Here is a 12,011-nt window from a genome sequence, read left to right as displayed (position 1 = left end):
ACGTGCTGAGAAGCTCAGCACTGCCAGGGTGTGGCGGGATGAGGTCCGGTGCTGATGTCAGCACAGGCATGGGTGAGCGCTGATAGAAATCTCGCCGAAGGCAGAGAGCTGCCTCAGGGAGTTGAAGGCCTGAAAAGCATTAAATAAAGTTTTTTAAAATCAGGAAATAATGTGCAAACATCACAATCAGTCACCTGAACATTTACCCACCCTGGATGAGGTTTCATGAAAAATGCAAAGTCCGCTTGGCTAATTCACCCATCCGCCAGCTGTAAGGTTGGACGGACCACAAAAATTGCACCTTTAATTACCTTAATTGGCCTCTTTATTGTCGGCAGGTGCGCTTCAGACTTGCGCGCGTGCCCGCTGACCAAAATATTGCGCGAGCATAGAATGTCAGGATCCTCGCCTGACGTCATTTTGCGTCCAACTGGGTCGGGCACGCGCCCGCATGTTGAGCTAAAAATTCTGCCCTTGAAGATAATGGTGACAATGGAAGGTCAGGAGGAAGTTGGCTTTCTCTTGTTGTCGGTGGTCTTTATCTGGCACAGTTGTTACTTGCCTCCTCAATCTGCTGTGGGCTGACATGAGCTATTCCATTAAATGGGAACTTGCAAGTAGAACTTAACACTGTCAAGATCACTGAAGAGCCACTCTCTTGACCTTATGACCAAACAGGTGACAAATACAACCAGGCCGGTGAGACCATTTGGGGGCAAGGTGTGCAGCAGCATCAGTGGCAAAAGTGGAACAGTGTGACAAGATGATCAATGGGAGAAGGTTTAACTTGATTAGATTTAAAATGCTAATCCTTAGTAAGGGAGTGTGTGGCAGTAAATTAGAATCATTAAGAATGAAGCATGTAATAATCTAATATTCTGCACGTTTGAAGGCTTGAGAAAATAAGAAATGACTCTTAAGTATCAGATAAGACAAGAACATTGACTACTTCCTACAGGCAACCTGGACTTTTCCCTGTAGCATTGGATGGTTGCGTACATTTGAAGTGATTGGCAGGTAGTCATACTCGTAGTTTCAAAATGTATAGAATGAGGAGACGAAACTGGAATTAATAGAGAGATTAATTGTCTCTACCAAGTATGGAACCTTTGCATGTTTGAACAAAATAAGCAGTAATAGCAATCCAGAGGTTTCTACTAAATCTGGAAGAGTTCAATCCCAACTGACAGTTGGTGAATTTAAGTTTCAGTTAACTATATAAAGCTAATGAAAAACTAGTGTCCTGGATTGTTACAATAACCCAAACGGTTCACCAATTTCTTCTAGAGAAGGAAGCCTGCTGTCCTTACAATGTGGTTGACTCTTAACTGCTCTCTGAAATGGCCTAATAAGTCACTCTGTTGTATCAAGCTGCTACAAAAAGCTACACAGGGTCTGCATCTGGCTCATCACCACACTCAAGGGCAATTAGGGATAGACAAATGCTTGCCTTGTCAGTAATTCCCACCATTCCATGAATGAATAAACAAATGGAATAGCATTCCTGGGACCAGTATTAGAAGGCACATCAATCCTTTGTAATTTTGTTTCTGTTCAACATAGTAAAATGAATAGGAGGGAAACATAAAAAATAAAGCAATTAAAGATCATAAACTAAAATTGGTAGTAAAACAGAAGGCAAAACTAGAGAAAGGTGAATCAAAGTCATTGGGAACAAAGTACATGAAAGGATTTTAAAAATTGGTGATTGAAAGCAGTAATTAACGTAATTATAAATCATTTTTAACCAAGACAGTCAACACTGTCAGTTCATGGAGGATATGAGCAATTAAGAGTTTTACCAAAACTGACTTATATAGCAAGTACAGCCATTTTCTAGTTGATAATATATTATTGCCCTCTCCCCAACATGAATCCTAGGGAACTTGAAATACTGTCTGCTTTGTTTCCTGACTACAGCACCAATTAAATATAATAATATTAATTGTGGTCTGTTGAAAGTTGTGATCCAGCTCAGCAGCTATTAAAACCACTTGTTCTGCAGCATGTGTTGGAACCAGAGTTGAGAAATACATTATACGTCCTGTACTTCCTACCACAGGGTTTCAAAATTAAGCACTGATCAAAATAAACTCTTCCAAGAGAATAAAAATCCATGACCTCAGTAACAAGTTGAAATCACTTGGAACTGGCTCCAGCGAGCAGTCCTGTTGAATGGTCATGCAATATTATAAGCAGTTAACATGGAACATTACATATATTAAATGGAGGGATACAAGCAGTAAATTCAAAGGGACTTATTCCCTTCTCAATTGTATTCACTACTGAGAATGAAGGGCCATTTGTCCAAGTCACAGATCTAAAGGTAATTAGCAATGGGAAATCAACAATATCAGCTTACTTTGCCTCAGCCTGCAAAATTGTATACAATGCATCAATAATGTTTAAGAGCTACATTTATTTGTCTATGAAAAAATGGGAACAACTCAAAATGAGAACATTTTATGAACCACCCTCTCCTGGAAAACTGAGCAGGGGAATGTTTTTCTCTTGTCAGCAGAGAAAAGAAATAGGAGGAATAAGATAATATTAGACCAATAAGTAGCATGATTTGAATTGGAAACATTTCTTTTTGCCTTATTGGTAACTACTAACTGGAACAAAATGTGCAGTGATTGAAAATAAAAACAGAAAAACTCAGCAGATCTAGAAGCATCTGTGGACAGAGAATGTTTTTACTCCAATAAGACTATTCTTTGGAATCGAAGAGTCATATTGGACTCAGTGGTAACTCTTTCTCTCTCCACAGATGCTGCCAGACCTGCTGAGTCTTTCTAGCACTTTATTTTTATTTCAAATTTCCAGCATTGCAGAGTTTTGTTTTTATTTGTGTGATTGAAAATACTCTGCTTTCGGAATGAAAACCATTTTAAAAAATTCTGGAATGTGGGTGCCACTGGCGGTGCCCACATTTGTTACCTATCCCTAATTGCCCTTGGCCCGAGTGTCTTGGTGGGCCATTTCAGAGGGTAGTTACAAGTCAATCACATTGCTGTGGGTCTGGAGTCACGTCAGCCAGACTGGATACGGATGATAGATTTCCTTCCCTAACGGGCATTGGTGAACCAGATGTGTTTTTATGACAATGATAGTTTTTGAGACTCGTTTTCAATTCCAAATTTTATTAATTGAATTTAAATTCTACCATCTGGCATGGTGGGACTTGAACCCATGCCCCCAGAGCATTAGCCAGGGCCTCTGGGTTACTAGTCCAGTGACATTATCACTGCCCCATCATCTCCCATCTTCCATAGATTTTAGCTTATCAAGAAATCTGATGTATTTTAGTTTGCAACAATTCCTGTTCACTTAAACCCTTGTGCTTGGATCTACATTGACTCCTGGTCCACCATCACAATTTTAAAACACATATACATCAGTTCAAATTCCTCCATGGCCTTATCACTCTCCGTGTCTCAGTAATCTTCTCTTTTCCTACAACTCTCAGATCTCTGCATTCCTCCAACTCTGACCTCTTGTGCTTCCCCACTGCTTTCGTCCCACCATTGACGGCTGTGCCTTTAGCTGGCCGGACCCCAAGCTCTGGAATTTCCTTCGCACCATCTCCACTTTCAAGACACTCCTTAAAACCAAACGTTTTTAATTACCTCTACTAATGCCATCTTCCTTGACTCTGTCAATTTTAAATTACATTCCTGTGAAGTACACAAGGAAACTTTGAGGGTGCCACATAAATGCAAGTTGTTATAAGTTGACACCTTATTCGAAAGGCAGAACCTTCAATGACATAGTACCTCCTGAGTAACGCAGAGTTCCGTCCTAGATTATGTTGGCTCAGAAATAAAAGTGATACCACTGAGGTAAACTTACATACATATGAACACATTTATTCTCCTGATATTAAAATTACACTGTGAGCAATATGTCAAAACATGTGTGTCAAGTTGCAAAGTACCAAACTGGCAATGATAGCAATTACATTGGAGCAGAAAATAAACCAAAGGAAGGGTTCCTTTTTACTCAGGTGGGAAAACACCAAGCGTCTAAAACTACTTAATGCTAGTGTTCTAAGTGTTATATTATTGTAAGGGTTTTATAATGATAAAACAGAAATTCTAAAATTTGGCACAGAATTTTAAAATGCATAGCAAATCTTGAAGACAGTTGTAAATTGAAAGTGATAATAATGTAGAAATGATAGCAGAAACATTCAGAACATTTTACCAAAGAAAAAAAATAAAACTATCGGTGTGTGAAAAAAAGTTTAGTATTTTCAAACTAAATATTAATGCGTGTTTTGAGGGTGGGAGGGAGGATATAGTAAATGATCAGAATCATATTAATTGCATTACACAGAAAAATACACATCAAAAGCTTGCGGTTTATGCAAAATAATCCACTTTGGTCCATGCAATATTTCTATACAAGTACCCCACTCCAATAATACAGCAGAAAAGGGTACATTAATAACAAAGATCTGAGGTTACAGGTGGTGTGCAAGGAGTACCTAGAGCTTCAAAAATCCCAGATTTTGTCCCAGCTCTGTACTAAATTAACTGATCTTAGTCTGATGGCTGTCATGAATGCCCTGGTTTAGGAAATGGAAAATTAGCCAGGATTCTGTTTCTTAATTGCTAGCTGTCAGCTCTGCTGAAAAGTGCACATGTGCACAAAGACATGATCAGTCTCTGCTGTGATACCACTGGATTGAGTACACTGCCATCACTGTGGTAAACAGCAAAACTGCTCATCTTCCAGGAACTTACCAACAAAAACTCAGGCGTCACTCAGCAAAAATCATTTCATTTTTAGGTTTTGCTTATGCTAATTAAAGTAACATTCAACTCCAAAGCATTAGATTACATGGAAATCAAGTACTTTTATTTACAAAATGTACTTGTGTATCATTTTACTGGTTGATTTCTTGAATGGTTGCATTTATCTTCAATGAACAGCTATACAGGCAAATCAATATATATTATCTAATACAGATACAGTTTTTATTTAAAAACTACCTTTCTGGTTAGTGTCAACTGTACTAACAACATTACAGAAATATATGCTATCAGGTAAAATTGGATTTTCTAATGAAAAACTTTAATTGTTTGTATACATCTTAACCGTAACATAAAATGACATACTTAAGCAGATTTTCCAATGAAAACAAAATTATTTTAGGCCTATGTGGAATTGATTTTGTCCGCCATTTTAAATTACACCTTAATTAGACCAAAAACAGTATCAAGTAGTTCTTAAAAAAACTATTTACAGTAAATGAAGGAATTAGTCAACTATTTTATCTTCTCAAACAAAATATAGTCATCCAAAACATTGCAGTGCAAGAGAAAAAAAGTGCAAGGAAAGGCTTTATTTAACTTTTCTTGGTAAGCTATCAAGCTAGTGTCACGTATTTTTCTGTGTCACAGGTATTTGTGCTTTAAAAAAAAAAATTGTTTCAATTAAAAAAATACAATTTCTGTAGTGTACTAGCCTAGGTTTTCATCTAATCTTCACATAGCAAGTTGCTGATCTTGGCCATTTTGTCTTGGGACATTAAGAGAGAGACAGTTCGCACATTATACCTCCACAAAACATACTGAATTAACTTAGGAAGTTGCATTGCTTGTACTGTGGAAATGTTTGGTTTCTCATGCAAGTTACTCTTGCATTTTGTGTATAAATTACTGGGTAATATAAAGTTCCGCACGGGTTTTCCTACTCGTCTGCAGAAAAACAGAAAATGTTCAGGATTTCTGTGGCTCTTTCCTGAAGTTACAGTGAATGAGCAGATATCTTCTGCAGAAATTCAACCAATTTTTTCTATTATAATGAAGGAAGTTTATATTATAAATATGGGCTTATGAATTTGAAATGGAAAAGATTGGCAGGAAATGGGTACAGACAAAAGATTTTTATTGCATGATATGGATATGGTTATGATTTTTTTGGGACATGCATTTATTTTTGACAAGATTCCTTGTTTTACACTTTTGCAATGTTCTGACCATGTCTGTGTCACGTTTTAGTTGAATGAAACTCAATCATGCATCGTGCTACCAAATGCTCAAATCAACATTATCTTGCATTTGTAAAACAACTTTGGCATAGAAAACACATCTCAATCCACATGTAATCAGGCAAAAATGGATACTGAGAAAAGAAATATATATCAGGAAGGGTGACCAAAAGCTTGGTCAAAGAGATAGAAAGGAATTTAGAGAGACATGGGAGTTTAAGGGATGGAATTACAGAGCATTGGGCCTCAACAGTTGATAGGAAAGCTGTCAGTGGTTGGGTGAATACACAATAGGCCAAAGTCAGAGAAACCAAGTTCATGGGAGTAGGGTGCAAAAGTACAGCTGGAAGTTAGATACACCAGAGATGTAACAGGAAACACTAATTTTTAATGGTGTGCATGAGATTGCTTTGCTACTTTCATTGTTTTTTTTTATTTAAAAGTTATCTATGAATTGTATATCTGTTACTACTGCAGATGGATAATCATTTGTTTTAAATATTTATCTGCATATTCATAAGCAGCGTGTAATGTGCTTTATTCCACTTCATTTTACAAGGCATGCTTACTTTCCATTTCCCCTCTTTTCCAAATATAAAAGGTATCTCTTTGCTGATACTCCATTCCTCAGGTGGCAGAACAAGCAAACATGTGCCCAGTGAGTTGTATAACAGCAGCTTTGGGCAGCTATCCCATTCTGACTCTTATACAGAAACTTAAGATGAACATTTTCAATGTACTCCCCCAGTACATTCAGTAATAGTTGTCCCTTTTCTACTGGACTTGTGTAGAAGGTTCAATCATAGAATGATTACAGAACAGAAGTAGGCCATTTGACCCATTGAGTTCATGCAGGCTCTCTGCAGGAACAATTCAGCTACCCCATCCTTTTCCCATAATCCTGCAATTTTTTCTTTAATCTTCATGTACTTCTACTTAACTAATTCCCTCTTGGAAGCCACAATTGACTATACATCCACCACTCTCTTAGAGGCAGTACATTTGAGATCCTAACCACCCACTGCATTAAAAAAAATGCTCTCATGTCACCGTTTTTTTTGCCAATCACCTTAAATCTGTCTATGCTGGTTCCCACCACTAGTGGGAAGTTATTCTCTATCTACTCCATCTAGGTCACTCATGATTTTGAACACCTCTATCAAATCTCTTCTCAGCCTTATAATATAAAGCAAGCATGGCTTATATGGGGTCTACTATATGTGATGGCAACAGAAAATTTCAAACCTTGGGTTGAGATTATTTGAAACATGGGTTTGCTAAAAATTGCTTTAAATGAGTCCTCTCATATCTGGTGCTATCCCCAGTCAATTAGATAAGTTTTCAAATTAATTAGGGAACTTGGGGTGATGAACATTTTGAGGTAATTCCTTCAACATAACTTAAATTTATAACAGGAAATGGCAGGAAATTCGACCAAGTTGTTCATTATTGCAAAGGGTTCAAAGAGAATAGAAGGATATAAGAAATATGAGCAGTAGCAGAGCTCTAAAGCCTGCGCTGCCATTCAATAGAATCATAGCTACACAGGGAGTAGTTGAAGCATTGAAGTGGTTATCTATCTGTAACCCTTTGCAGACTCCTTGTGTCCTCTTCACAGCTTAATCTCGCACCTGACTTTGTAAACTTGGATACATTACAATCAGTCCCTTCATTCAAGTCACTAATATAGATTGTAAGTAGTTGAGGCCCCAGTACTGATCCTTATGGCATCCCACTAGTAAAACCCTGCCAACCCAAAAATGGCCTGTTTATTTCCTATTCTTGTTTTCTGTCCTTTAACCAATCCTCTATCAGTGCTAATATATTATCCCCAACTCCATGAGTCCTAATTTTCATTTTAACCTTTTGTGTGTGTCTAGTTCCCCAATTAAAGATTAGGGAGAGAGGAATAAGAGGGGAAGGCAGAAGCAGAAAAAAAAGGACTTGTTGAATACATTTCCAGGGAATGCCACTGAAGTGAACAGGTTCAAAAACAGTTTCTGGAGATCGAAAAGTTGCTGTCATGTTCACTTAGTTGGGTTTAATTATTGGTTACCTGCATGTTATATTTCTTATTGAATATGTTTTACTAGCTTTTGCGCTGTGGCAAGTTGTATGGTCAATCTGTCGGTTTGTTTGAAACAGCTTGTCTTTGTGCAGAGTAAAATCCAGTCACAAATCAACATCTAAGGTGAAATTAGCTAGAGTCTTTGGTCCTGAATGATGCTATATTTTGTGCACATCTGTTTGCTGCCAGCGTGTTCTATTTCACTTTTCTCCTTCAATTTTCTTCCTTCCTCTGAACAAGAGTGCCTGATTCCATTTCTGTAGCTTGTGTGGCTAATGTTCCTGCTCTGCAAGCTGTAGCAGTAACTGAAATTTTAAATTTAGTGCTTTCAGAGCTGAGAGCGAGTGTGTGTAGGGCATGTGGGTTTCTAATTATATAGCAGGTGCTTAGCTACAAAAATAACTTTAGGAATAAATCAGATTCGACTGATGTGTGCACCTGTGGATTTAAAACAGAACAGATGCCAAAGAATGTTAGAAGTATTCACCTCAAATTAACCATCAAATCTCAGTTGTGTTTTTTTAAAAGATATGTTTATGCATTGTGATTGGTGTCTTGAAAATAGCAGGCTTTCATCAGCTCTTTGCTCAGTGTTCTATATAACTTCTACTGGAAAGGATATTTTAGCCCCAGAATCATTTCACTTTTTGACATGCATCCGTTAATGTTATTTGAATGTTGCTATTTTCCAAACTTCGTCTGATTCGAACTGCATAGAGATTTACTGTACGCTAATACATGAAGAGTGGATGATTTGCCAACACTGATTTAAAAAAAGCATTCCAAGTGAATATCAGAGTTTACCACAAATGCAGAATTGAACCTCAGATACCCGAGAACCACAGTACATCAATATTTTGTAGGACTATTTACCAAACATATGAATACAAAGTCATCTTCATGTTGCTTGGTATTATCATCCTTCGTTCTTGAGGGCGATTCTACGATGCCCAGGCTTTTAAATGCTTCAAACTTGCATCATCTTCCTTTGTTTTCTTCTTGGTTTTGACTAGAAAGGAGGAAGTTATACAATATTTTAGCATGTTTGATAAACTGACTGTTTGCTTCACAGAGAAAAAGTTCAAATCTTTAATAAAGGAAAACAAAGGCTGTTATATGTATTTCCTAAATGAACAATAGATTTTAACTGAATGAGTGTGTCACATTATAGATAACTCCATACTTCTCACTAAAACAAGTCAAAGACAGGAGGGTCAACAATAGTAATCTGTAAGCAGAATCTTAAAGATTTGGCACCAGGTGGCTATTTCTATTATAGTCATCGAAGCAAAAAAAAAAGATACGATGATGATGATCAACCAATACTCAGTTAGCGACACACTGTAACAAGTTTTATAAATATTTAAAAATTGGTTGTAAGCATATAACCATTGAAACACCATCAGACAAGAGATCTGTACTAGATTCCTCCCTGGCCAAACATGATTGGCAGAATAAAACATCTAATATTAAAGCACATTTATTTGTACTCAAATATTTCTCGAAGCCAATACCCTTGGGAAAAGATTGGCACAGGATATTTGAACACTCTACTATCAACAAGCTCAAACTTAACCAACTACAGGGCGAGAACATCCTTGCACTCCACTATCAGCAAAGGTCTACATGAAATGAGTTTAAATAGTCACAATCCAGAGCCCAGGGGGTGAGTTCATAAATGCAAAACTAATGGAAAATCAATACAAAAATGACATTAAATTGGCAACATTCTTTAGAAGAACCAGGATGACTAGTGGGAAGACAAAACTACATCCAATATTTAAGAGGATATACTTGATTGTGAGCAATTATCTATAGAATTTCAAAATAACATATGGAATAGTACCTGTCAAGATCAATTAGTCGCATTGCAAACATACCTTAGTGATTTACTAGAGAACTTTTGTGAATGACTACCTCAGACTGCCCCTGCAATTTTAACTAGCACTCCATTATATTTGATAGGAGTATTAATTCTCCATATATTACAGGCCTCCAAAGAACACTAAGATATTTAATTTACTTTCATCCTTTCCTCATACCTTTCCCAACCTACACAATTCTCTATCCAAGAGGATGGGGATTGGCATCCAGCTCACATGCTTCTTTAATTATCAATTATCAAAGCAAAATTATCAAACAGCTTTTGTAATTAATTTCTCCTCTGCTCTAGAGACTCTCCTCAAAGACGAAGTTAAACTGTCCATAAGTGTACAACAATATCTCATTGTTATATGACATGGATAAGCAAATGGAAATAATTTAATTCATGAAGTTACTTCCAGAACTTGGTACAAACACATAACAAGAACAAGTGAAAAAGGCACTAGGTGGAGCATATATCTCTGCCACAGTGCTAATTCAACATTATTACAATTATGTAGTTCTTCCTGGAGGCTCTTCCATGCCTTGTTGATGCCCTGTAACTACAAAGCTGAAAAAAAAATATTTTTAAGAACTTTCACATCACAGACAACTTCAGGCTAATCCACATCCAATAGCCTGCTCTGAAAACTTTGCTCACATTTTGAGAGCTGTAACAAATGGCACCAGGGCAGTTGAGACAATCCATAACATCCTAAAACAATCAACAACATTCTTAAAAAAAATAAAATTCACTCATTTCCTGATGTTAACAGGTCCTTTAAAAAATTCCAGGACCCAGATCCAAATCTGCATGCCAAATTTTGTTGAAACCTGTCCACTAATTTTTGAGATATTGTTTACAAATAGAAAAACAAACAGGCTAACAGGGGGCAAAAACATTACCTCTGTCCACCTTCAGTAGAACAGGCAAACACTGGTTTTAGTGATTTAAAAAAATTAAGTGTGGAAAAACTTGTATAATTTACTCTTAATATTTTCCAAATGCATTTTCACTAATCCTATGGTACACTGTCTAAAAATATCCTGTATACTTTAATTCTAACAGCAAACTCCTTTCAGCTCACCTTCTCTGGATGGGAGGGAGGTGGCTGGAACTTTTGGCAGTACTTTAGTCATTTTCTTACTCAATTCTTCTTGTTCCAGCTCCTCTAATTCTGCCAGCAATTCATCCTGGAATCAAGTGCATCAATTAATTTAAACCAGTGTGCAAGAATTATGAGATTTACACATAGGAGTTAAACAACATTATTTGATAGAAGATAGAAAAGTAACACACTCATAACTGAAAGAATCTCAAAAAATAAATGAAATAATTTGTAAAATCACAATCAGTTGTATGTAAAAGAACTTTCCCTCTGACCATGTAGAATGACAAGTTTTAATGAAAACAAAGATTAGTTGTTCTAACTAAAACAAAAACAGAAAATGCTGGAAAAACTCAGATCAGGCAGCTTCTGTGGAGAAAAACAGAACTAATATTTCAGGTCGATCATCATCGGCATTGATTTGGTCATAGCTTTCTCAGACTACTCCAGCAATTGTATATTTTAGTTGGTGCTTTAACTACTTTGTCTTTTTTCTCTTGTCTGAATTCCTGATTTGGATCTTCAATCTCTATGCCCTGAACTATACCCAATTTTTTTAACCGATTGTTTGCTCTCTATGCCTCTATAGCAAGGTAGCAGAGTTCCAGTCATGCATCAAAGCCAATTTACTGTCTGTCAGTGTATTTGTAATAATCAGTTATAGGGATATAGGGAAGAGGGTAGGTTAAGGGTCTAAAAGCAATCCAGAACTGAGAAATGAAGGTGGCATAATATTACCTGTGTTTGATATGTTCACCATTATTAATTAAAACAGCAACTAAACTTCAAAAGTACTTAATTGGCTGTAAAGCACTTCGAGACATCCTTATGTTGAATAAATGAAGGTTTCTCCACTTGTTCAGCACCGTGGGCTCCAAACAATGGAAGAAAGGGTTTTGACATATGGCAGACGTATCTTTACAAGAATTAACCTATCACTGTTGCTGCTGAGATAGGGAAAGGACAAAGTCCA

At 36.8% G+C, this 12,011-nt stretch overlaps 1 protein-coding gene across 1 annotated transcript in view; it reads right to left on the bottom strand.

Moving 5' to 3' along the window:
• Nucleotides 1-4,844: 4,844 nt before the first annotated feature.
• LOC121279167 (charged multivesicular body protein 4c-like) overlaps nucleotides 4,845-12,011 on the bottom strand; it is a 45,480-nt gene continuing 38,313 nt past the window's right edge. Inside the window, exons 4-5 of the mRNA XM_041190159.1 lie at nucleotides 11,018-11,123; nucleotides 4,845-9,075 (exon numbers count right to left, since the gene is read on the bottom strand). Coding sequence (XP_041046093.1) covers nucleotides 9,008-9,075; nucleotides 11,018-11,123 — 174 coding nt within the window. The 3' untranslated portion in view covers nucleotides 4,845-9,007. The remainder of the gene's footprint in view (nucleotides 9,076-11,017; nucleotides 11,124-12,011) is intronic.

Source organism: Carcharodon carcharias, chromosome 6 (genome assembly GCF_017639515.1).
Source record: "Carcharodon carcharias isolate sCarCar2 chromosome 6, sCarCar2.pri, whole genome shotgun sequence".
Lineage (NCBI taxonomy): Eukaryota > Metazoa > Chordata > Chondrichthyes > Lamniformes > Lamnidae > Carcharodon > Carcharodon carcharias.
Note: the sequence above shows the minus strand (reverse complement) of the source record. Positions and strands in the feature narration are given on the sequence as shown.